The sequence below is a fragment of the Herpailurus yagouaroundi genome, unplaced genomic scaffold (genome assembly GCF_014898765.1).
Source record: "Herpailurus yagouaroundi ecotype Mexico unplaced genomic scaffold, PumYag 28, whole genome shotgun sequence".
Taxonomy (NCBI): domain Eukaryota; kingdom Metazoa; phylum Chordata; class Mammalia; order Carnivora; family Felidae; genus Herpailurus; species Herpailurus yagouaroundi.
This window is the reverse complement of record NW_024412376.1, coordinates 165,642,638-165,668,532: the sequence shown is the minus strand read 5'-3', so window position 1 is coordinate 165,668,532 and position 25,895 is coordinate 165,642,638. Positions and strand designations below refer to the sequence as shown.

Sequence of the window (25,895 nt, the reverse complement as noted above, 5' to 3'; positions counted from 1 at the left end):
AGGGGCCTGACGGCAAGGGGCAGCCTTTGACATCGGCGGTCCCCAGGGTCTGTGTCGTGGGGGGCCTTGAAGGCCAGGCCTAGAATCTCGAGCACCTGACTTCGGCTCAGGTCATGATGTCGTGGTCTGTGAGTTCGAGCCCCGCGTCGGGCTCTGTGCTGACAGCTCGGAGCCTGGAGCCTGTTTCAGATTCTGTGTCTCCCTCTCTCTGCCCCTCCCCTGCTCACACTCTGTCTCTTTCTCTCTCAAATTTAAACATCAAGAAAAGAAAAGAAAAGAAAAGAAAAGAAAAGGGAGTGGCAAGGTGTATGGGGGTGAATAGTGTCCCTCAAAATTCATGTCCACCTAGGACCTCGGGAGGTGATTTATTCAATGAAGGGTCTTTGCAGATATAAACAGTTGAGGTGGGGGTCACACTGGGGTAGGGTGGGCCCTAATCCAGAGACTGGTGTCCTTATAGGACGAGGCTCGGAGACACGTGCTGGGGCGAGGAGGCCGTGGGAAGACGGAGGCAGAGACGGGGGTGACGTGGCCACCAGGAGCTGTAAGGAGGGCGCCTCCAGAGAAAGTGGGGCCCTGTGGCACCTTGACTCTGGACTCCTGGCCCCGTGGGCTGGGACAGAATCTCCACCTGCTGAGCTAAGCCCCCCCGCGTGGGATGCCGTGTAGTTCAGAGAACAGCCCCGGGCTGCACTTGGAGGAGGGACACGAGGAGTCCAGGTAGGAGGCTGACGCCAGCCCTGGGGACAAGGGAACAGGCGCCGGGGCGGTGGCGAGGGGGAGGGTCAGGGGTGCCATCCGGGACCTCGTCCACGTGTGTCACCAGGCTGCCCCCCGGGGGTAGGGGAGCGGGCTCGGGAGAGGGCAGGGCCTCAGCCACTCACTCAGACACTTGGCCCTGCACACTGATGTCACTCGTGCGCACAAACCCGACCTGGCCCGAGGCCGTGTGCCGGCCCAGGCACCAGGGCAGGCCGGGCACCCGGGCGCCCAGGACCTCGATGACGTCACCGCCTCGGAAGGTCAGCTCTTCAGGCCCGGAGCCCTGGTAGTCTGCCACTGCTGAGGCCAGGCCCACCGCTGTGGAAAGGAGGCCACGAAGTCAGTGCTGGGGGCGCAGCCCGGGGCTCTTGTCCAAGAACAGCTGGTCAGGGTTGCCGCGAAGTGTGGCCGCTGCACCCAAGGGGCTGGACATCTAGGGGCCCCCGGAGGGGGCGCTTCCTCCGCACAGCGAGCATGGGAAACTGAGGCCCAGAGACATTGACTAACTTGGCCCGGGGCCGCCAGCCCCGGGCTGGCCCAGGCTCTCCCTCGGGGCCTCGCAGCCACTTCACGGGTATACAGGGCCCTGCCAGCTTGGGGCAGAGCAGAGAGCACTGGACCAGGAGCCCAAGTCAGAGCCCCACTCTGGCCTTTCGGGAGAAGACCCAGCACCTAAGCCTCCAGACCCTCATGAGCTCACACGGCAACATCAGCGGGAGCCTAGCCCACCCGTCCCAGGGCCCTCTGAGGTGTCTCAAGTGTGGCTGGAGAGAAAGCAGTGCTTGATGGGTGCTCTGTGAATGGGACCCTCGGGGCTCCCCGGAGGCAGCGACGGGGACGCGGCCCGGCTACCCCGCACCCCGTGCGACAAAATCCGGGCCAGCCGGTGGACCTCTCTGAGCTTCGTTGTCGCAGCATGAGCTGCAGGGGATTGGGAGGATTCAGGGCGAGCACAGAAGCTTCCAGAATGCGGGTGCCTGCCCCTCCTTGCCCACGCCTTTCCCAGGGGAGAAAGGCCAGCGAAAGCATTTACCCATCAGCGGAACGTCTGACGTCACAGGGCCGCTCACGGAGTCGTCGATGGGGTCCCAAGCGACCCTGAGGGCCCACCTGGAGGGAGACAAGAGAGGATTTCAGATGTGAGGCGAGTGGACGATGCGTAGATGGGATAAGTCAGCAGCCCCCAGGGACGCAAGCAAATTTCACCAATTGCCACCACTATGCACATACAGGCACACACACACCTGCCCAGGTGGGCAGCCTCAGACCTTGGCATGTGGCCGTGCCTGCAGGGAGTCCCCTGCCCGTCCTCCGGCTGGCCTCCTGAGAAACCTCCCTCCATTAGCCCGGGGCAGCAGCCAAGCCATTGCCAACTACTTCACAGATTCTAAACATCAGGTCATCGACTTTCTCTCTTTGCTTTGGCTGCCAGGAAGCTCCAAGCCAAGTTAACGCCCCACGCTCAGCTCCTGAGCAAGAACTGGCATGCTACCCAAGCTTCCTCTGCCTTGGTTTTCATTTGTACAGATTTCCACATGCCTCCTTCCTACGGGTGCACGGTAGGCAGCTGGCTCCCTCAAAAGCTTTTCAGAACGAGCTAGAACACGAAGCAAGAGCTCCACGCTGCACAGCCTGGTGCCATCGAATGCCAGCCCTGCCAGGGAATGTCAGCGTCCCCGGGCAGCTCGCAGCCCTGAGGCCCAGAGCTGGGCTCACTGTCACGGCCACACACCGGAAGCAACAGACAGGGTCAGGACCGGGTCTGCCTGGAGCACCGTCCAGCCCCTCTGGCTGAGGCTGGACCAGCGCCTGGGGGCGGGGGGCGCGGTGGGGGCTCCAGGAGGCCTGATGACACACAGGACGGGACCGGCCGGAAGCGGAGACACAAAGGTCGGTACCTACTGATGAAATGGAATCAGAGGTTCCGGAGCGGCCACCGCTGCCGTGTCCTGGGAGCACGTGCCGGGGCTGGGCGCCTTAGAGTCCGCTGCCGGGGCTGCGTCTCCCTGGGGGACCCCCGCGGCTCGCCTCGGGGGCTGCGGGCCTGCGCCCCGGGGGCTGGTGGTCACTCTCACGTGGTGGTCGGGACACAGGACAAAGAAAGGGCCTTTGAAGTGACAGACAGTGGCCTTCAGTGTGGGACCCACCCGTCCCCACCAGGCCGCACGCGTGCAGGCAGTCCTGCGGGGTCTCCCCAGCCCCGGTCTCTGCCGCCCCCCCTCCCCCCCCGGACTGGAAGGCCGGCGCCGGCCTGGAGTCCCAGCTCTGCTCACACCTGCCCGGGGAGCCTCGCTGAACCTCAGACCCTCGGGGCCTCAGTTTCCCTTCCTGTGTTCCCCAGGGTCCTGTCTGCCGGGACCACTGCCGGGAGCCCGGCCACAGCCGGCCGGCCGCCTTTCTTCTCGTCCGCAGCCAGGGCGAGACCGGCAGCTGCGTGTTGTGTCTGCTGCTGACCCGACCCAATGACGAGGCCACCTCGGCGCTCAAAGCAAGGCCGCATCGGGTCAGGACACCGGGATGGCGGTGCCACTTGGCAGAAATGCTTTTTCTCTTCTTTCCTGGGGGCCTGGCCAGGTTTCTACAGCGAAGTGACAGGGCCTGGGCGCTTCATGGCTGGGGTCCCCCCCACCCCCCGCACGCTCCTCCCTGCACGAAGCCCCCGTCCGCCCCGGAGTGCACGCCGGGGCCTCCAGGACCCTCCTGCGGCCCGTGGCCCCCGTGGCCCCAGCATGGTGTGCCCCCGGCCGACGTCACCGTCACCATGCAGCGCTCACCCTCCTGGGCGAGGAGAATCTCCTGTGTCCGTGTCAAGGCCTCCTGGTCCACGTGGACTTGGATGGTCGTCTCCTCGTCTTCGCTGGGCGCAAGCAGCCAGAAGGCCTGGTCCACGAGCAGGTTTTCCAGGCAGTGGTGAGTGAAGCCTGGGGGCCAGACGGGCCTGGTGACCGGCAGGCCCCAAAGGGAGACACGGAAACCTTCACAGGCCGGCGCGGGGGGGGGGGGGGGGGGGCCCTGCCCTGCCCTGCCCTGCCCTGGGGCCTCGAGGTTCCGTCTACAACCCAGGCAGCCCCAGGTCTGACCACCCGGGCTGTGAGTGGACCGGCCGTGACCGTGGGCGACACACTGGCCTTCTGTGACCCTCCGTCTCCTCGTCTCTGAGACGGGAAAAGAGCCTTCGAGGTCGCGTGTGCTGGGGGGTTGGCACAGGCCGCGCTCAAGGTGTGCAAGACGCCGTTGTTCTCATTGTCCACTCTGTCTGTCCTCAGACCCAGGTGGTGGGGCGAGGTCCCCGAGAGGACGCGGCCAGACCCTCGCGGATGCCTCCCAGCGGGCTGGGGGCGCTTTAGAAACAGAGCGCTTTGGACGAGCTGGAAATAACCCGGTCTGTGCTGAGCCCGTCTGAGCTCAGCGTCCCCTGAGGTCTGGCCATGCAAAGCTACCACACGGTGCAGCGCTGGGAGGAACTCGGAGCGCGGCCCAAATGCGGGCACTGATGGGCGTGCCTCTGTGTCCCCACCCATCACGCCATTTCCACCCCCCCCCCCGAGAGCAGGTGAGCGAGCCCCACTGCCCGGGCCGTCGTGAGCAACCCTAACCTGAAGCCTGATCTATGATATAACATGCTAGGCGTGTGACAAGTGTCCTCGGGGGGGCGGGGGGGTCCCCATAACCAGCTCTGGGAAGGTCACCTCCTTACCAAGAGCGTGGTAAGTGGAGAACTTCCAGATCTCTTCGAAAGTCTTAAACGACACCACAATCCGGTCCTGGTCACTGTGGATAGACAGCAGCCTGGCCGATAACTCCTTATGGGGAAGAAACAGTCCCGGGGGCCGTCAGGCATCCGACGGCCGGCAGGACGGAGCCGCTCGACAGAAACATCGTGAGAAATGACCCAGGCGGGGGCGGAAGCACAGAGCCGATTCCTTGACAGCCCGAGGCCGGGGCCCTCGAGCCAGCCGTGGCTCCCCGGTGCCTCTGCCCAGCCCCGCTCCTTCCCTGAGCCCCTGGGGGCTCAGACCCTGGGCCCCGCTCTCGGTGACTGCGCACCAGGGACAGCAGGCTCTCGGGCGGGCTGCGCTCTCAGCCCCGCGCAGCCCCTTGTCTCCCAGCCCCTCCCGCGGCACTGATGCAGGTGGCCACGCTCACCCTGCACCCGTCTCCTCTGACCCCCGTCCCGTGAGCTAACTCCCCTGCTGGTGATGGGGCGTTGGAATAACACCAGCAGGTACGAGGCGCAGCGTTGTGGGTCCCGGGGAAGCGGAGCTACCAGGGCCCCACCTGACACGCTGACGATGGAAGCCACTCTTCTACTCGGGAGCCCGACCCTCAGTAAGCGGCCCGCGCAATTCGGCCGCTCGCCTGGCCCCACGAAGGGCGGCCAGTCCCGGGGCACCGCGCTGGTGCTCGCGTGCCGTCTGGACCTCCCCCTCCTCCCGGGGCCACCCCTGGCCTCCCTGCTCCTTCGCTCCCGCGGGCTCGTCTTCCACCCAGAGGAGCCAGACTCACCCCCAGCACGCTGGCCACTTCCCGGCTGTCATTCTCCAGCAGGCGGAGCCGGGCCCGCATTGCCCGCCGCAGGCTGGGGTCTGGAAGCCCCGTCTTCCTCCGCACGGCCAGCAGCTGCAGGGTCAGGTCTGGAAGGGGCCAGCGCCCAGCGAGCACTCAGCAAAGTCACGGGAGTCACCGTGACCTCCAGCCCCGACCTCTCCCACCGCCGAGCTCCAGACGGGGGCCTTCGAGTGTCAGCAGGCCCCCCAGAACCCACGGTCCTGCCCCCAAACTCACCCTCCCGCCTCTGTCCCATTTCCAGAAGGGCCCCCAGCCTCCTCCCTGCAGACCAAGGACACCTCCCTGCACCACACGGCACGTGGGTCCACCAGTGAGCTGTAAAACCAGGCCCCACCCACCGTGGCACCCCTCCCTGGGGCCCCGGGTCACGCCCCCCCCCTCCAGACCATTCTCTGGTCCACGGAGAGCCGGGGGGGGGGTCCCTGACACTGAGCTCTGGCTCGCTGTCTGCCCCAGCTCTCGGCACCCCCCAGGCAGTGCCATCCGGTGTCCTGAAGGGCGGCTGCCAGCCGTGCGGGGCCGTCGAGCTCTGGAAATGTGGCCAGTGCATCCGTGGGAACTAGATTTTAAATTTTATTTAAGTTAAATTGGAACAAAAACTGCGTGGCTGTATTGGATGGTGCAGCTGCAATTATTTTCTATTATCAGATAAACTAAGACACAAACCCTTCCCATCTTCCCACCAGCAGAGCCTTGAGCCTCTGGCCCTGCTCCCCCCCAGCCTCTTCTGTCCCTCCCATCTAGCCTGCGGCCTCCCTGCTGCCCTAGGACAGGAGGACATCCCCCACCCTGCCCCAGGGCCTTTGCACTCACCACATCCTCCACCTAAAGCACTCTCTCCCAGATCAAATCCCGGCCTGCCTGCCCGGCTGCCCTACAATTCAGATCTCGGCTCAAGTGCCCCAAGCCCACCCCCGCCCCTGTCCTCCTAAGAGGCCTCCGAACCAGGCTACGGAGATCCCCGGGGCATGGACTGCTCCAAAGAGGGGGATGATGCAGGAGGAGAAGAGAGGGGGAAGGGAGAGAGAAAGGTGGGGGCGGAGAAAGAGAAGAAGGGAGATGGGGAGGGGAGTACAGGGGAAGGGAGGGGAGAGAAGGGCGGTATGGAGACTTCTGGAACCTGGAATCGGCCCCACTCCCCCAGCAGGAAGCGTGGCCGACATTTCACAACTGGTTCTAAGATGTGCCCCTGCTCCCGTAAGAGGGCGGGGCTGCAAACCAGACCCAGAAATAATCTGCCGCTTGCTCAACGCGCCCGGTCATCCCGAGTGACCACAGGCAGAGCCGGCTGCCCGGAAGGAAAGTCGGAAGAGGAGGGTGGCGAGGCAAAGGTGAGCCACTAACAGCGCCGGGGTTCCTGTGCCACCACAGCTGGGGGTCAGCAGCAGGGGCTCAGGGGTAGGGGGCTTCTGCCCGCCCCTTCCCCCCACCACCCAGGGCTGCCTCCCGCATTTGCGCCCCGCAGAAAGCCCCCTGGCCCTCGGGGCCCCCTCCCCAGAAGTCAGTCCTCGGCCGCCGCTCCCAAGGGCCCTGCTCCTTCCTCTGCGTCCCTAACCCGGTCATGTCGCACCTGTGACGCCTCCCCAGAGTGTCACTTCCCCTGCATGTGGTCCAGCCTACTGGGCCGTGTCCCCTCCTCGGGCAGATGCAAACACAGACTCCACAGAAGCCCTTTCCAAAGGCAGACAAACTCCAGCCTTCGGGCCCCAAGTGGAAATGCAGAGTCCTGGGCCCTCCCCCAGCGGGGCTGGATGGGGACCTGGGCACGGGACCCGGCCATCTGCATCTAGGCAGTCTCCCTACCCCCACAGCGATCCCCAGGCGGGAAGTCTGGGGACCACACTTTGAAAATCACTGGGTTAGGGGCGCCTGGGTGGCTAAGCGTCTGACTTCAGCTCGGGTCATGATCTCACGGTCCGTGAGTTTGAGCCCTGCATTGGGCTCTGTGCTGACAGCTCGGAGCCCGGAGCCTGCTTGGGATTCTGTCTCTCTCTCTCTCTCTCTCTGTCCCTCCCCTGCTCACACTCTGTTTCTTTCTGTCTCAAAAATAAATAAACATTAAAAAAAAAAAAAAAAGAAGAGAAAATCTGTGCGTTAGACTTTCCTGAACCCGCAGGCCATGGGACAGTGAGGGTGGGCACAAGGGGGGCGCGCAGGGACCCACATTCACGTCCCCACCCACACTGAACCCTGTGGCGCCATGTGACATGTGAGGACATCTACCTGTGGGGCAGGTTCCCATCTGGCCGGGAGGGGTCCCAGCAGCCGGCCCAGAGCCGCCAGGGGCCGGGGAGGCATCTGTAACACAGCAGGTTTGGGGATCAAGGTCAGAACAGGCACAAACCCCCCCCAATATTTCTGGAGGAAAAGAGGTGTGTCCGCACACCTGCGAGGGGAAGAGGACGGGGCGGGTGTGAGGGTCTCCCTGTGCTGCAACAAACGGCACGAGTGTTGTCTTGCTGTGCCGGAGTCTAGAAAGTTCTCACCGGCTAAAACCAAGGTTTCGGCAGAGCCGGCTCCTGCTGGAGGCTCCGGGGGGTGGGGTGTGGGGGGCGGTCTGTCGCCAGCTCGTCCGCCCCCCTCGATCTCTGGTTCTTCCTCCAGTCTCAGAGTCAGAAGCCTGGCAGCCTCAGTGTCTCTGATTCTGACCCTGAGGTTTTTTTTCCCATCTCAGGATCCTCGACTTACTCCCACCCCTAAAATCACTTCTGCCATACGTTCTGGGGATTAGGACGTGGACTTCTTTGGGGCCACTGTTCTGCTGACCCCAGAGGAGAGGTGACAGCCCGGAAGGAACCCAGAGTCCGGGGCAGACAAGGCTGTGTCCTGTTCAGTCTGCACCAGTCGCTGACCGAGGGCGAACCGCGCCCCCTCGGCCTCGTGAGGTGAGTAGGGCGCGGCTGACAACCCGGCTAGGGTTGTGGAGACACCCCGAAGTGCAGGGTCGGTGGAGGGGGCTCACGCGGGGGCCAGAGGGGAGGACGGGCTCCGCAACTGAGCGACAGCCAGGAGTCTGCTGACCGGGCAGGTGTCTGACTGCGGGACCCCTCCCCCTTGGGTATCGGCACCCAGGAGGGCCACCCTGGCCCCTTCCGTGTCCCTCACACCCGGAAGGACCGAGATGACAGACGTGATGTGCCTTGTGAAGCTCTGTTCCCATCCTCCCAGCGCATCCATCATCCACTGGCCACTCAGCTGGGCATCTCCTTGGGCAAGCCCCCTTTGGGAGACCCCCAACGGGCAGCCAGGCAGGGGAGCGGGAGGAGGGAGGAGACGTGAGGACAGGGGAGCCTGGGGAAGGGCAGGAGGCACAGGCCGTCCCTGCCTCGGGGAGGGTCTTTCCCCTCCTTCCCTCATCTCCAGAGCCCAAGGAGGTAGACAGCGGGGTCCTGGAGATCCCCTTGCCACCCCTCAGGTTCCCAAGTGGGGAAACCGAGGCCCAAGTCAAGCCAGTGGCAATCAGGATTACACCAGGGCCCGGGCAGGAGCGCGGCCATGCTTCTCAGAACAGCCTCCTGAGCCCACGTCTCTGGGTTCATCTCCCCCCCCACCGAAAGAGGCCCGGCCTGGTCCTTGCCCGGTCCTTCCTGGCCACTGGGCCCCTCCCAGGGCATCCTCCTCAGAGGAATGGGGCGGTCCCATGCTGAGCAACCCCAGGGCTTTATGTCCTGAGGACAAAGCAGGACTGCGGGAACGCAAAGGTTTGTAACAGAGCCATTCATCGAGGTGCAGCCGTTCTAGAACTTTCCCAGCCCCCTTCCCCTTCGCCACGCCAAGTTCTGCTATCGCGGACACGCGCCCCTGGAGACACACTAGCTGGGCCCCCGTCTCTCGCAGGGTGAGCGGGCACTCACTGGGCACGGGACTCTGTTTCGACACACACCCTGGCCGCAGACACGGCTCCGTCCGCGGGCGGCTGGACAACAGGGAGGACGGCCCGCGCTGTACTCACCACCGCTGACCACAGCCTGGGCTTCCTCGGGCCCCACGCGCTCCCAGGCGACCGACGAGCTCACGGCCACTCTCTGGACCTCGTGGCCGCGGCCACCGCCTCCCGAGGGCCCCGCAGGCCCCCTCCCCATCGGGGCCGGCCCCTCGCCAGCCGCGTCCCCTGGACCCTCCATGACGGGCGGCGGCACCATCAGCACCGGGGGCTCCGCATGCCCGCTGGCCGCTGTGGGGAGAGCAGAGGGTGGTGGTCAGCGCTGAGGCCTCTCCGGGAACACGGGTGCCCACGGAGAGGCCGCCACAGGGGCCGGGGTCAGGAGAGAAGCCTCCGCTTTGCCTGGAGGGTGTCTCCGCTTCCTTTCAGAGGTCTGTCCGTCTGTGCGCTGCTGCCTCCCCGGCTAGGACGACCCTCCGAACCCCCAAGCCCCCAGCCACGTGCTCTTCCCGAGACGGGTGCGGCGTTTGCCCGGTGAGGAGGCCAACACCGGCCTCGCCTGCAGGTGGACAGATGGGGCCCCGTTCTTGCCGGCCCACGGGCCGCCAGGAAATAGCTCAGAGCCTGACCCGTCCTGGTGCTCGAACATCCCTGCAAGCGCTGGACGGATGTGTGGGAACAGGGAGCAGAGAAGTCCTCGCGGGGCACCCGGCACCTTGCATTTGAGATGAGTCCCCCCTCGTGTCCCGTCCGGCTAGAGCTGAGACGGACGCCCCCAGAGGCAGCCACCCGGGTCCAACTCGCACAAGCCTCAGTGTCGCTGTGATTCTGACCCGGGTTCCCAAGAGATCCCGTTGCCCCTTACAGCGACCCCCTCGGCTCCAGCTGGCTCAGCGGGCTCGGCCTGGGCTCTCGTGGGGCCGCTGGAACGTGGTCCCATCCCATTGGTCAGGAAATGGGCCAGGTTCCGGGCCGCCGCCGAGGAAAGGAAGCAGGTGGGGGACGGCAGGGAAGGAGGAAGTGGCCGAGGCAGAACCGAGGAGGATCGGGCCACTGCTCCCCACGCCAGGCGCCCTTGGGCCTCCCAGCCCCCCCCCCCCCCCCCCCCCCCCCCGCCAGGAGCTGTCATCAAGCTTCACTCGTGCCTGGGGTCAGAGATGAGAGGCTGTTACAAATGGACACACAGTGCTCCTGGGGTGGGAGCTCTGTCACCACTCAGGACACAGGGCAACACAGAGTCCCCTTTCCAAAGGAAGGCGGGGGGGCGGTGGCAGGGCCAGGGCTGAGGAAGGGAGGGGAGGACTCCCAGCTGTGGCCATTGGGACCGGGTGCAGCCGGGTCTTGGGGACACAGGTGGCGAGGGATGGCCCTGTTCGGTCACGTTTCACATGGAGGTCGGTGAAACAACGCTAGGACGCACAATTAAGGGAATCCCCCTTATTTCAAGCCTCCCTGATCCCTGATGATGAGCTATGGGATTTCAAGCCAAAGCCGGAACAGGCCGGCGGGAATCCCCTCTGCACAGAGCACACAGAGACAGGAAAACACCCCCGGCCCCCCCCTCCAGGGACAACAATGCCAGTGTGGCTTCCTCCCGGCCCACCCCCTTCCCGACGGATGCTGGGGAGCAGGGCCCGGGCAGCGGACAGAGAACTCGGAGGCAGCAGCGTGGAGCCCCCAGCCTGGACAGCCCCACCGGCGCCCGGCCCTGTCTCCCCAAGGCACCTGCTGCCCATGGCAGGAGGCAGGACGCACACTGGGGCGGCCGGGGAGGCGCCGTGGGTCTGGGGTGCAGCCCAGATGAGGTGAAGGCCCCCAGAGGCGTTGAGCACCCCCACGAAAGCGGAGGAGCCACTGAAGCGTTTAAAGCCCGGAGTAGCGGGTTTGGTTCTGTGCCTTGGAAAGTTCCCTCTGGCACTTGTGCAGAACGAACTGAGGAGAGTGGAGACAGGGCCGCCCTGGGCCTTGGGTTTATTTCCTCCCCTCAAATTTTCACCAAAAACAAAGGGGCAGCTGGACCTTTACTAGACCCGGTGTGGAATATTTTCACAACTATTTACAGAACCCCATCCGTTCAAAGCCCCTGTTCCCGCCTCCCTCCAAACTCCCCAAACCCGAGGACTGCAGAGCGAGCCGGGTTCCCAGAAAGCCACCCGCACGTGCCAGGGCTGGTTCCGGGACAAAGAGAGCTCTCCTGACGCTGGAGGTGAGGGGAAGGGCGCCGGGCAGTCAGGAGGGGCGCAGGGGGAGGCGGCGACCGCGTGCGGAGGGGCTGACAGGTGGCCGTCCACGTCGCCAACGGCACGGTGGGGCAGAGCCCCAGAGACAGCCAGACGTCCGAGGTCGCTGCAGCCCTGCTGTCCCAAGGGGGGCAAAGCATGAGTAGCCTCACAGCTGCGCGAGTGGAGAGCGAGGGCGGGGGCCCAGACCTCGGGCTCCCACCCCCTGACCCCAGGGGACAGGCCGACCCCTCCCGCCTTGTGCTCCTCCCAAGCTGAACAGGACGCGCAGGGTCACCGGTAAGGCCCCCGCCCGCCCTCCTTCCTGGCCTTGGGGATTAGTGGTCAGGGCTCCCGCGGGAGCCCCTGCTCGGCCCCCGGCACACTCAGTCCAGCCACACGTGTCCTCCACGGGCTGGGCACCAGCAGGCGTCCCAGGGGCACTGGGCAAGCGGTGGCAGCTTGCCCAGGCTCCTGGACGGTGACTCGGGGCGGGGGGGCTCGGCCCCCAGGGGCTTTGCCCGGCCCACCGCCCCGCGGACCCTCCATTTCATTCCCCGAAATGCTAGAGCCACTCCTGCCGGGGCCTTCTCAGCCCATTCCAAGCCAGGATCGCCTCTACGATCCGAACGACAAAGACGGAAAGAAGGAAAAGTCGAACAGCCACAATGGCCGCAGAGGCAGGGCTCCCCGGGTTTCTGGCGCCCCTCGTGTGGCCTTGCCAGACAGCCCCTCACTATGGAGAAACAGGGACCCTCCCCCCCCCACAGGGACCAACACTCCCCCAGCGGCCCAAGGCCCCCAAGGCTTACAGAGGCGATGCCCCTGCCCCTCCTCCAACCGGGACCTGATTCCCATCTGAGGGGCACAGCCTGGGGGGGGGGTGGGGCAGGAGGCACCTGACCCAGGGAGCAGCCAGCACCCCACCCCCCTGCACACGGCCAGGCCCCGCAGCCCCTCCCCTCTCCAGGGATGCTGCCAGGGCCCAGGGGAAGAAGCCCGCTGGGGTCTGCAGTCACCCAGGGCCGTCTCCACACAGCCTCGTCACTCAGGCCCTGGGGCCTGCACCCCCTGCTCCCCGCGCCGTCTCCCTCCTCGTAAAGCACCAGGCCCCCTCCGCATCTTCCTGGATATGGCTCCGCGTGCCGGCCGCCCGCCCCAGCCCCCAGCCACGTCCAAGCCCCAGTTGATTCTTTCCCTTCTCGCCTCACCAACGCTGCTCCCCACACCTGCTCCCGCACCGCTGCCCGCCACAGGTGGATGTCAGGACCGGGGTGCTCAAGGGGCTTTGAGGTCAGTCCGCCGTCCTTCTGCCCTTCCATTGCGAGGCCCACGCAGGGGCCCAGGCCTCCCACCCCGCCGGCCACGTCACCCTTCAGGGGACAGGTCCGCGTCCCCACCTTGGGTACAGGAGGGGCCCCGGCAGCCGGATGTCAGCCTTTCGTTCTGCCCGCCTCTGCCCGCGGGTCAGGACTCGCCCGTCCGTGTGTGCGTCCGGGCCCATCGTCCGGGCTCCTGGCAGCCTCAGGGACAGCTTCCTGAGGAAAGGGGAGGCTTCCTGGGCTCACGGACCCTCCCCCCTGCTCAGTGATGGATGTGCCCGAGCAGGCGGGGCCCCCAGTGACAGGCCTCAGCCCGGGGTTCCTAGTTGCGGCCGGAGATGAGGAAGTGAGCCCAATCTCTGCCCAGAGTTCCCTCCCCGCTGGTTCCTATAATGGCCTTGCCTGGCCTCACAGGCCGTGGCTCCCGCCGTAGACGCGGCTCCCACACTGCCGGGGCCGCTGACCTGCGGTCCTGGGGGGCTGCTCGCTGGTCACCATCAACGGTAGACTCTCCCTTCCGGCCTTTCCCTCTCTGTTCGGTGTATCTGGGACAAACCCAAGGGGCACCTGCTGGGTCCGCAGCAGCCCCCGGGCCCTGGCCAGCGCCCAGCCCAGGAGGGGGGAGTGTGGCCCCAGAGCACAGACACGTGGGGTCGGTGGGCCGGGAAAGCCTGCGTGCCCCCCTCAGCCCACCTGGAGGGTGAGAACGAAGACTCGCGCCTCACGGGGGCGTCGACGCAGTGCACAGATGGTACTCCAGGGTGGCAGCTGGCACTTAACAAGTGTGGGTTTAGCAGAGGGCGAGATTGTACCCTTCCAGCCTGGAACACGTTCAGGGAGGTCTGGTCGGAGCATTCACTGGGCTCGTACTGAACAAATACCTTGTGGGCCCACGCAGACCTTGTCCAAGCTCCAAGAAGCATCTCTTCACAGCTGTCTGGTCACCCCGAGACTGGGGTGACCAGTGTCCCCCAGATTCGTACCCACCAGGGAACCTCAGAAGGCGTCTTATAAGAAGAGGAGGGACACAGACAGACAGACAGGGGGTGGGGGCCATGTGACCACAGAGGACAGACGGAGGATGTGGCCCACCGCCCAGGAGCGCCTGGAGTCCCAGGAAGAGGCGGGAAGTTCCCTCCCCTGGAGCCCCTGGAGGGAGCTGGACCCTGGAGACACCTTGATTTTGGACTTTGGGGCCCTGGACCACGAGAGAGTCAGGTCTCATCGCCGGCCGCCGCGTGTGGGGCTGTGTCGCGGCAGCCCCGGGGAACTAATTCACCTGTGACCCCCACGCCTGCTTTCTCTGCCGGAGGCAGGGTGGAGCCCACCCACGTCATGGGATTTTGTGAGAATCAAGTCAGAACGGCCCATACGGGACGCGTCGTGGTCACTGACAGCGGTGTTGACGTTCTGAACAGACAGCACCCCCAAGTGCTAACCAAGCACGGCCGTTTAATCTTCGTGACGACCCAGGGAGCGGGAGGAGGGGGCTGCCACTGTGCCCTTTTCACAGGTGGCCAACCTGAGGCTTACAGCCAGGGACCCGGCCCCGCCGGGGGGGGGGGGGGGGGGAAGCACACATGGGATTCGAACCCAGAGGAGCCGAGTGCAGCACCTGTCTCCAGCCCCCGCCCCGCCTCCCACCAGGAGTTCAGCCACAGAGCTGGGGGTCCTGGGGCGCCTGGAGGGGTCACTGGAAGCCGGGAGAGGGTCTCAGTTGGTGTGCTGGGAGCACGTACCCAGGGCAGGACCTGGCGTTGGAAATCCTGGGCCCGTGTCCTCCCCCACGACCGTCTGGTGGGTGCGCCTGGTCAGGGCACTCGCCCCATCTAGTTGACGGAAAAGAGGCCCAGGGTTGGTGACCTCGGAGTGGCCAGGCCACCGCTGCAGAGCCACCCTGGGCTGTCTTGGGGCGTCTCCTGCGGCGTGTGCCTGAGGTGGCACCGTTCCAGGGCAGGGGACGAGACCCCTGAGACCCGGAATCCCTTATCGCAGGCCGCGTGCTCAGCCGGGGGACAGGCCAGCTGAGCGCCCACACGGAGTGGGGTCAAGCGAGCTCACAGAAGCCAGGCTGGGCCAGCGTTCCCGAGTTCCGGCTGCCGTCTACTAACCGGGACCCAGACCTCCGGGCTCCCCAGGCCACAGCTCTGCTCCCACGGTCCCAACACAGCAGAAAAGGCTTCGAGAAATCCAAAGTTGAGAGGCTGTTCTTAGACCCCACCGTGCACGGCAAGACCCGGCTCCGGGGCCAACACCTGCCCCGCCCGGCCCAGCGCCCCCCATACCTGCTCCCGCTGCTCAGACGCCGCTCCCCGCCCGGTGGGGGGGGGGGGTGGGCGGCAAGACCGCAGGCACCCGGTGGCGGCTCCCGGCCCCTCGCTGGCTGGCCCCGCGGGCTGTCCCGGCAGCCGGGCCGGCCGGCCGCCCACAGCCCAGCTGTCTGCACCGCGGCTGCCACCACCCCCTGCTTCCTGCCACACTTCCTCCCTGCGCCCCGGGCCGGTGGCGAGAGGTTGGCCCAGCGCGCCTGGCGTTGATCATTAGCTCCTCCCTGGACCAGCTCCACGCCCGGCCCGCCTGCCCACCGCCCAGCCCCCAGGCTGTGAGAGCCGGGGAACCACCCAGGTCCCAGCCTGGGCCCCGGGCTTGGGGAAGTGCACCAGCCGCTGGCCGAGAGGCCCCGCCAAACCTCAGCGCTGCTCTGTTCCTCTTCCACTTGCCCCACACGGACACACATGCACGGACACACGAGCAGCCCCGTCCCTCTGCCAGGTGCTACCCCAGCCCATTGGCTCGCCGGGGACAGATCGGGGTCGGACCACAATTCTCCTTGCTCCCTGACTTCCCACCGGCTCTGGGCCCCACCTGGGGATGGGATCTGGGCTCCGCTCACCAGGGGTGGGGGGGATGCTAGGCAGGGAATGAACTGGGGTCAGCCCGCAGCCCCGTCCTGTCCTCCCGTGCGCTCACTGAGGCAGGGGCACGGCTCCAGTCGCCGGCCCCAGCCGGGCCCCAAGAATCACGGCAGGAAAGCCACCTTCTCCCCTGTCCTGTGCTCAGACGGGCCAGGCTTTCACATCTGGCCTGGACCAGACCAGGAAAAAATCTCCAATTCAGTAGAAATGTGACTGTTTCACACACAGTGAAACTGAGGCTCAGGGAGGCCACGTGATATGCCCAAGGCCAGTGACGATTAGAAGAGCCCAGAACGGGTCTGACAGATGCCAAAGCCCCGAGGCCGGGGTTTCTAAGGGCCGCACTGCTGACACTTGGGACGATCGCTCTTTGCCGTGGGGAGTGGCTGCTGTGTAGACGTGGGATTTCAGCAGCACCCCGGCCCGGCCAGCAAGATGCCCGTACCACCCACAGCCCAGCTGTGACGGCCACACACATCTCCAGACATTAGTCACCTGGGGACAACGGTCCTCACCCTCCTGCCCGCCTGTCCTTCCTCTCACCGGCTCCTGGTGTCACCCACAGCCACCAAAAGTTACCAATTCCCCTCCCTCCCTGCGGGGCCAGAGCCCAAGTGCCTCACTGGGTGGAGCCGGCCACTGAGGCCGAGAGCGGGCGAGGGGCTCCCTCTGGGGGCTCCAGCAGGTCACGGGCACAGCCATGCCCGGCACACGCCCAGCCCGGCCACCCCGCCCGCTGCACAGAGACCCCACAGCGGGAGCCAAGGGTCAGGGGGAGGCATTTTCACAGTCTCCTTGGCCGCGGGCAGATCTGACGCTCCTCTGTGGGTCCCAGGGGCCGGAGCAGGGGGTACAGCTGCTTCCTCGGGCAACTCCTTCCCTCTGGGAGGTGTGGCCTTGTCTCCCTGGAGGGACAGCTGTGAGGGTCACACTGCCGGTGTCCTGGGGCTGCCGTGACAGAGCTCCACAGACCGGGTGCCTCGGTCCCTCCCCGTCTGGAGGCCAGAAGTCTAAATCGGGCCTGGGCGGGCCTGCGCCCCCTCCCGAGGCTCCTTCCCGCCTCCTCCAGCTCCCGGGGCCCTGGGTGCTCCTGGGCTCCCGGCCACGTCGCTCGGGCTCCCCCAGCAGCACGTGGCCACCCCTGCACGTCACCTCTTCTCTTCCGCCAAGTGGTGTTCTGAGGTTCCCGTGGGTCACCATTCCGCCCAGGACCCCTAAACGGCCGTGGGAGTGGGGAGCAGGCTCAGGACAGGGCAGCTGGTGAACGCTCACGCCCGCCTGCCTGGCCACAGCGCCGCCCTCTGGTCACGCCTCAGCCTCCCGTCGTCCTTCAGGGGCGCGTCCTCCTGCCCATCTCTGGGAGGCCTGAACAAGGTCCGGGTGCCCTGTCTTGAGGCTCCTCCCTCTCAGACACCTGCCTCTCCGTCTCCCCACCCCCCTCCATCCACTCCAACTCTGCTTCCAACCTGCCCAGCCCAGCGGGGCCTGCCCAGCGCCCTGTACCTCTGCCCTCACAGCCCTGGGGACTGGCGATGCCCTCGTCTGTGTGAAGGACCCACTGCGCATTGGAAGTTGGATTCTCCTTGCCCCCCCTCTGCAGGATGGGTGCTCCTCCCCTGCGGCCGCTCTCCGGGGCGGGCCTGCCTCCCCCATCCAGACACAGGGGCCCCAGCCCCCTTTGCAGGGCAGCTGGCCACCTGCGGATGCCCACGGATGGGCCCACAGCACCCCCGGGCCCCCTGTCACCCCTCCGGCCTTCTCACCAGAGGGGAGAGCGCCTACCACAAGGGGTAGGAGGTGGGCACCTGCATCTGTGGACAGCACCTTGAAGGTCAGCTCTGCCGCGCTGGCCACACGACCTTGGCGTTTTGGATTCACCAGGGGCACAGCTCTCCAGGCAAACGAGAGCTCTCGGCTGCCCACCCCTCATTATGCCCCTCGCAGCCTGGGGCTGGCCTGTGCCATGGCCCGGGGGACCCCGGGGGCTGCTCCTGGGCACCAGCACGGAGACCTCCCTCTCCACCCCCTGCGTGCCCTCCACGCATCCCCCTGCTCCTCTCGGCCTCCGCCCCGAGCCTGTGAGGTGGGACCCCCGGCTCCCCAGCCTGCGCTCCAGAACCCCACCGGCGCACGACACCAGATGCTTGGCCTCTTCTCCCTTCGTTTTTCTGGAAATTGTGCTGAACGAGGTCTCAGATGGGCTCCACATCCATAACAGGGTCTGGACACACTTCCTCTCCTGGCCATTGTCCCCTGCTGCAGCCCGAGACCCCGCATCCTGTTTGTCTCCGCAGCTACGCTCTTGGTCCAAGGCCGGGGGCGGGGGTTTCCCAGGGCCTCCCCGAGTGTGCCCAGCGTTCGTCCGCGCTGCAGAGCACTCAGACTCCACAGGATGCACCCCAGTTCCCCACGGCACACCCCAATCCGGTGTCTCGACTTTGCATGGCGCACCCGGACTCTGCTGATCGCACCGACCCCAGAGAATGCAGCCTTAAGCACAGGGTGCCCGATTCTGCACCGTGCACCCCCAACTCCGGAGTGCACCCCAATTCCGCAAGTGCACCCCAGGAACCCTCCAGAGGAAGAACACGAGCTTACTAGGTCAGGGGACTTTGCAAACAAGGGTCCCTCGTGGAGGCTGGGTATGCGGCCGGCCCACACTGCCCAGGCTGTGAGTCCCTCTGGGAGAGCCTGTCACTCCCGGGGCCTCGCTGCCCCCTTTGCAGAAGGTGGAGTCCCACGTGGAGGTCTCTAAATGCCCTCCCCCCACCCACACACGCCTCAACGGCTCTGGTGCCTAACACGGCTGCGGCAATAAATCCCATCACACTTGCCAAGAAGATGCTAGATGCGTGGGTTAGAGCCCTCCTGGTGTGAGTGTTACCGCCACGCGCTGGACGCAGAGGCGGCTGCCGCCCAGGGTCGCGGGGCCCTCAGGCAGTGGCGCCAGCCGGGGTCTCAGGTCCACCCAGCGCCGGGGCGGATGCCCTGACTCCCAGGAACTCGGAGAGCAAGTCCGGTCCGAGGCCGGCGTTTTGCAAGTCATCAGACCCCATGCTTCGAGCACCACAGTCTGATTTTAATTCTCTCGGACGGCAATTCTGCCCCTTTTCACATCACAGGGACCGGCCGATGTCTCGCTGAATCGTAAGGTGCCGGGGGGTGGGGGGCACGTCTGGAAGCTGCCCAGCTGTCCACAGAGTCCAGTGTCCGTAGAGCTTTTCCGAGCACCTGCCTCTGGGGCCCGCCTTTCCCCTCCTCCAGGAAGCCCTCGTGCAGGTATGAGGGTGCTGGATGGAAAGCAAACCAAACCGTGAGGGCGGCGCTTTCCCCGACAGAGGGCCGAGCACGTTTGGGAAGCGGCTCGTGTCCCGCATTTTGCTGCTCGGGACGAAGAGACACGTTTTCTAGCCAGTGTGGAAGCCGTGGGCACGACTCCCCGCACCCGGGAGAGCACGCGTGTCCGCGGAAGGCCGGGATCTGACACACCACAGCCCACGCTCAGGGTGGGAGACTGGCCTGGCCTGTGTCCTCTGTGCGGCCTCGGGGAGTCGCACAGGACTCGGAGGACACGGAGGCTCCTCCGAGAGGGGACGGGGGAAGTAGCCGCACGGGCAGGGCCTCCCCGAGGGGTCATGTGGACGGTTACGCTGAAGCACACGGAGCCTGGCACTCTACATCCCTTGACCACACGCTGTCACTCGGTCCCTGTCTCCCCAGTGTCCTTTGCAGGGAAGACAGTCTAAGGCTTCCTTCCAGATGGAGGCTGTCCCAGGTGGCCCTGGGAAGTACCCAAACCGGTTATGTGTCCTTCCCTTGGGAAAGTCTGCACCACCCAGGGGACCAGCTGCGCCTGCAAGCCCCCAGCCCAGCCCCGCCCAGCCCAGCGGCTGTAACTTCCAGGATGATCTCCCAGGGTTCCTGGCGGCCCCCCTCCCGCCCTAAATCCGCCTGACTCCACCCTGGACCCCACCTTGTGATACAGGCAGAGATTTCTTTCCTCCGAGCCCTTAGGCAGCTCCTGCCGAACCCGAACCCGGGGCGCTGACTCACCCCTGCTCAGCGGGGATGGGACCCCGGGCTGCAATCCAGAGCTGGGACGCCGGGGGCTGAGGGGGCCCTGCCTTTCACCCTTTGCTTATTTCTTATTGTTTAGCTCTCGGGGCAGATAGCAACAGCTGTGGTCAAGTGAAGATTAAAGGCGATTCTGAATTTCGTCACGTCCTCCTAAGGTATTTCCAGTTCTCTGGGACTGCGACCCAGGCCTCCCCCGGCCCAGCGGGGCTCCCCAGGACACCCTCCCTTGCCCGTGGCCCAGCGTCTTGCTAGATCCCCTACCCGATCTTGAGACAGCTCTGCTCTCTGGGGTTCGACGCTACCCGCCCCCCACCCCCATCAACGATCTTGGCCCTCCCATCTCCGCTCTGCCTTCCAGGCTCCCGGCCATCAGGTCCCACAGGCAATCTGGGCACACAGACCTGGAAAGAGACTGGGACAAAGTAGCACGGTCCTTACAGGGGCAAAGGGAAGCCTGGGACGGAAAGGAGAGGAGGAGAGAATCAAGGAAGACTTCTTGGAAGTGGAGGCCTCTGGGCTGAGTCTTTCAAGACGAGGCCAAGAGGGGGCGTTGCAGAGGTCTTCCCGGGGCCAGGGCCAGACAGAAGAGCCCTTAAACCCAGCCTCCACCTAGACAACCCGTATCCAGACACGTAGCTCTGCGGCGTTATGGAAGCTGGAGAGGCCAGGTCACGCTCTTGCCCCCAGGGTTAATCCACAGCCGGTCAGAATGGTGAACCTCAGGAATGCAGAGGCCCCCAGGGGCGGTAGGGTAGGGTGCGCGACTTCTCCCTGCTCCCTGGGCTCCGGGTCTCTCCAGCCGCCCTGGGCGGCAGAAAACAAGACCCGCTGAGGCCACACAGGCAGTTGTAGAGCGGAGGCGACAATGCGTTCTCATCAGGCGGGTCCAGGCCAGGGGAGCGTGAAACAGAGGATGCCACGTAGGCGGTAGGCGGCGTTCACGCAAATGGTCCACAACAGGTGCACCTTGTGCAGGTGAGACCTTGTATACAAAACAGGGGTCGGATCCGGCCCTCAGAGTGGGCCCTGCTCTGGAGAATGGGTGGGGTGGGCACACGTGGAAAAGCATCTCAGGATCCCCCCCCCCCACCCCCCACCCCGAGGCAGGAAGGAGCCAGCCCACAGGCGTTCCCTGCCGCCCTGGGATTGGGATGTACAAAGGTTCAAGCGGAGCGGGGTGGGGGCCAGTCCTGGCGCCGGGGGACGGGGCACAGGCTTGGAGCTGGCACAGGGGAGAGTACATGAAGCTGCGTCCTGCCCCCTCCAACCCCTGGTCGTGGCTGTACCTGCAAACACAGTTAAATTGTCAAGTATTAGCGAGAACCAGCACTTCGCGTGTAGGAGAGGAGCGTCAAATAAACCCAGGTGACTGGGGAAGGAAACCCAGACTCAGGAAGAGAACGCCCCCTCAGCCAAGGTCGCGGGAAACAGGGTCCCCAGCGTTCCCGTGGTCCACGCTAAGAACACCCCGTCGTCTTTCCCGGTCTCTGGCTCCCCACCTGTGTGATGCAGATGTGACCCGGCCTAATACAATTTTCCAGACAGGCAAACAGACGGGGCAGCACGCACCCCCCCGGGGCCCGTGTCCCTGAGCCCCACCCGGGTCTAGGAACCCGGAAGGTCGGGCTGGACATGCCCGTCGGCACGCCCGGGTCTGAGGACAGAGGCATCGGGGATGGAGACAGACGCCGCGAGCCTGGAGCCTGGCACCCAGCTGCCACCGGCCACACAGAAAGGGCAAGAACGGGGCCGTGCTCCGCGAGGCGCCGCCGGTGTTTGGTATTTTTGGTCTCAGCGGCTGAAAATGCCCCAATCAAAGATGAGCAAAGCTCGAGTCGGCGAGATTTCAGGAACTGCTCTTTGCAAAACAAGGATATTGGGACCAAACAGGCCTGTGATGACTGACGGCCACCCCGGGCCGGGTCACAGGCTGCAGGAAGCTGTCAGCAGTTCCCGAACCTCGGCCGGGACTGATGACGCTCCCCGCCCCCCCCCCCCCCGCCCCCCCCCCCCCAGGTCATGACCATCCAGCCTTCACGCCAGGGACTCGCTGACTCGGCCGGGCAGGGCGGCCCGAGAGCTGGCCGGGCGCTCCTCCAGACCACGCTCCTGCATCTGGAGCGGCCAGGGAGGCCAGGTGCTTCCAGAAACGGAGACTTAAGTGGGGCGCCCCTCCTTGCACCCCAAATAATACGCCTTGGGTCCTCAGAGGAAGCCGGTTAGAAGGCATAGAGACTATCTTCGCTGCCCGCCTAGGGAGCCCGTGCCTCACGCCTGCAGGGGCGCCACGGTGCCCGCCAGCTCTCAGCAGCCCCCTCCTCGACGAGGGATGGGGTCCCAAGGGGCCACACGGCTGCCAGCGGCCAAGTCTCAGGAGCACCCCGGTTTCTCCCTTTGTGGTACAGGCGCGTCCTACCCACCGGACCGTCCGGCTGTGGGCCGTGGGGTGACCCAGGGCGGGGTGCACGGAGGAGGCGGGAGGAGCGGCCCGAGTCGCCCCGGCTTACAGACGAGACCCCAGGGACACCCTGATCCCACTGAACCTCGCTCCCCAGAGCAGCAGCGTTCCTGACTCTGGGTGTGGGACCCCGGCTGCAATTCTGGACATTCCCCGAAGCCCAGTCACCAGGGGGCGGATCTGGAAACTCGCTTACGCAAACATTAACCCAGCAGAGCACACGCTTCCCAAAGGCCTCCCGGGCGTGACGGTGAAGTCCTCCCAGCCCCGACCCATCTCCCTGGAAACCAGGCCCAGGTCGGGGGCAGTGGGTGGGGGGGGCGTGGGCAGGCTTAGGCGGGAATTTCCGCAGGACTCACTCCCGAGGCCCCCTTGGCCTGTGCTGGGACACGCAGGAGGGTGGCCCTGTCAGCCCCCAGGTCGCTGAGGGCATTCGGGGGGCACGTATTGTTTGGCCACTTCCCCTCTTCCTGCTCCCTTCCCAGCAGCACCTCCTTCCCTGCTCAGCCCGGCCTCGCCCCCCCCATCCCCACCCCTGCCTCAAAACCGGCCTCGTCCAGGCCACCGGCTCCCACCACGTCCGCCTCCCTGTTTTCTCGGACCAGCGGACCACACGCCCCCTCCGAAGGCCTCTTTCTGCACCTGCACCGGCCACACCTCTCCGCCCGCACCGGCCCCGTGCGCTCGCGCAGTTGGGGACTTCTGGAGCCGTCTGTCTGTCTGTCCACACTGGCGGTTCCAGGGTTCCATCTCTGAGCCCCGGGGGCGGAGCTGGAGCACAAGGCACTCCTCTTGGGGGGACCTGGACACCTGCCCCCCATGGTCCCCGGCCTGTGGCCATCTGAGCCCCCGGCCCCGGCCCTGCATTTGCACGTCCCTCTTCCTGGTCAGCTTCTCCACCAGGCTCTGACCGCCACTCGCCAAAGCGTCCCGCTGGCCCTGCCTCCTTCCAGCCTCCCCTGAGCCGAGCGGCACAAGCCCCCCCTGCCCCAGCCCCCAGCGCCCTGAGCTCGTCCGCACTGTAACTGGGGTCTCCGCAGAGGCTGTCGCTTGGTTAACACGCGAGGACCCACAACGGGGGCGCCTCAGGGGCGTCGATGGGCCCCACACGCGGTTGTGAAATGACGGAGACACAGAGCCACTGAAGGGCGCGGTGGGCGGCCCAAGCCCCACAGGACCCTGAGCGCCAGCCAGCCTGGGAGCACAGATCTGCCTGCCGGGCGCGCAGAAGGGGCGGATCCCTGAATGACGCCCCTCGGAGGCCCTGAGCCCTACAGACGCTGACCTTTTCCACCTGCCCATTATCCAGGGGCTCCCTTTCTTCCTGGTCTCCGGTGGGGGGGGGGGGGGCCAGCTGGGCGGACGAGACCCGAAGCGTGTGCGAACGGCACCGGGCGGGCCCTGGCCACAGCACTTGTGCCCTCTGACCCATGTCACAGAGACGGGGTCAGGGTCACAGCCTCCTCCGCATGGCCCGCCATGGGCTCTGAGCCCCACACCTGTGCCCGTCCCACGCAGGCCGCCCAGCGGCGAGCTCTCATGGGCCGTGTCACGGCTTCCGCGACAGCCTAGCGGCCACCCCCAGGGTCCCCTCTCACTCGCTGTGGGATGTGCACCTCCTCCCCCTCCCTCTCCTGCGTGCAGAGAGCGTAGCTCTGGGGTCCAGGCACCCCATGCACCGGTTCCCGCAGACCCTACACTGGCTGTGCGCAGCGTGCAGAGAGGGTCACACAAAGCAGAGCTGTTACGGTCATTACTATACAATGAGAGCAGGGCTCGGGGGCTGCGGCACCACCCAGCCCCGCACCTGCCGGCCCTACTCGGTGCCCGGCCCAGGGCGCCAGACAGCCCCGCCTGCAGAGCCCTCAGCCTACTGGTGACAGCAGCCAAGGAAACGTATGGAGACAAGACAGCACAGCCGGAGCGACCGTGACAAGGGATGCCCAGAGAGGCCGGGGCCACCACACGGCCAGGATCCCGCCTGGGGCAGCTGGGGAGGCTGCCTGGAGGAGGCGCTCGGAGCCAAGCCTGGGCACGTGAGCTACATCCCCCAGCTTGAGCTAAACACAAAGCCTAGGGCTTCTTATGGTCCCAGAAAGTAGGAAGTGGGAGGGAGGGAGGGACAAAGGACAGACAGATGGATGGATCCCACCCTGGTGGGATGATGTCAAAGGAACGCAGGAGCCAATCAAGAACTCCCAATGGCCAAAGCGAGAACGCTAGGAGCATCAAAATATAGTAGAATCGGGTTGTAACCCAAGGTATAAAATAAACATCCTCAGCTGGGCCTGGCCTCTCCTCTGAGTCCCCATCATCGCCCACCCCACTCACCCCATCAGGGAGGACAGGGAGCTGCCCGCACATCGCCCCTCTCCGCCCTTCCCCACCGTGAGCGAGGGCTTGGCAGAGGATGCTCCTCTGCCTGGAGCACAGTCTTCCCTCCCCGGCGAACTCTCATGCCTCCTTCCAAACACGACTCGGCCCTCACCGCCTCTGGGAGCCTTCTGGGATTGCTCCCGCTTGTGGGAGGGGTTGGCAGAGGAGGGGAGGGAGTGCTTTGCCTTTGCCCTGTCCGCCTGGGCCCGGCCGACCCTCCCACAGCTCAGCCCTCTGCAAGTCTCCCAGAGCCGGCCGAGGGCAGACAGGCACTGTGCCCTCTAACATGGTGCCCGGTGCCTGGCGGGGGCTCAGCGACGTCCTGTTCACTGACCCGAATCCCAGGCTAACGGGCGCCTTGGGTGAGTCATTTACCTGACAGCCTCAGGCACCCTATCCATGGGCAGGACAGGGTCTGGGACGGGGGCGTGGGTGCCCCATAATTACGGGAGAGAGCCCGGTGACGCGGGGCCACGCTCAGGGCCCGAGCGCCGGGCACCTGCAGACACAGCCTCTTTTTTTTATCTAATTGTATCTAAAACAGTTCAGATTTAGAGAAACGTCGCCCTGAAAGCACGCAGCTCCCACACACCCACACCCGGCATCCCCTGCAGTTAACGCGTCCCATGCCTGTGGCACGCTTGTCACACTTGGTGAACGAGTCACACACTGACTCGTCATTATTCACCAAAGTCCACACTTGGTTCAATTGCCTCTGTTTTCCCCTGATGTCCTTCCAGTCCTCAGAGCCACCGAGGGCACCACCACATTTGAGTGTCCCTGCTCTTCATGACCTTACTTTTGGGAAGGACTGGCCACAACCATGTTTGGGGAATGTCCTTCCGTCGCGATTGGTCTGGTGTTTCCCCATTTAAAAAAATTTTTTTTTAATTTATTTTTGAGAGAGAGAGAGAGAGAGAGCAGGGGAGGGGCAGAGAGAGAAGGAGACACAGAATCGGAAGCAAGCTCCAGGCTCTGAGCCGTCAGCACAGAGCCTGATGCGGGGCTTGAACCCACGAACCGTGAGATCGCGACCTGAGTCGAAGTCGGACGCTTAACCGACGGAGCCACCCAGGCAGCCCAAAAGAAATTTTTTTTTAATGTTTATTTATTTTTGAGAGAGAGAGAGACAGAGACAGAGTGTGAGCGGGGGGAGGAGCAGAGAGAGAGGGAGACACAGAATCTAAAGCAGGCTCCAGGCTCTGAGCTGTCCGCACAGAGCCCGACGTGGGGCTTGAACTCACGGACCGCAAGATCATGCCCTGAGCCGAAATCGAGAGTTGGATGCTTAACCAGCTGAGCCACCCAGGCGCC

General features: G+C 65.2%; 1 protein-coding gene across 1 annotated transcript in view; it reads right to left on the bottom strand.

The window, feature by feature from the left end:
• SH3TC1 (SH3 domain and tetratricopeptide repeats 1) overlaps positions 1-25,895 on the bottom strand; it is a 47,571-nt gene that overhangs the window by 17,674 nt on the left and 4,002 nt on the right. The window contains 8 exon segments of the mRNA XM_040495310.1: positions 885-1,080; positions 1,796-1,872; positions 2,665-2,869; positions 3,537-3,683; positions 4,460-4,565; positions 5,269-5,396; positions 7,555-7,629; positions 9,284-9,505. Coding sequence (XP_040351244.1) covers positions 885-1,080; positions 1,796-1,872; positions 2,665-2,869; positions 3,537-3,683; positions 4,460-4,565; positions 5,269-5,396; positions 7,555-7,629; positions 9,284-9,473 — 1,124 coding nt within the window. The 5' untranslated portion in view covers positions 9,474-9,505.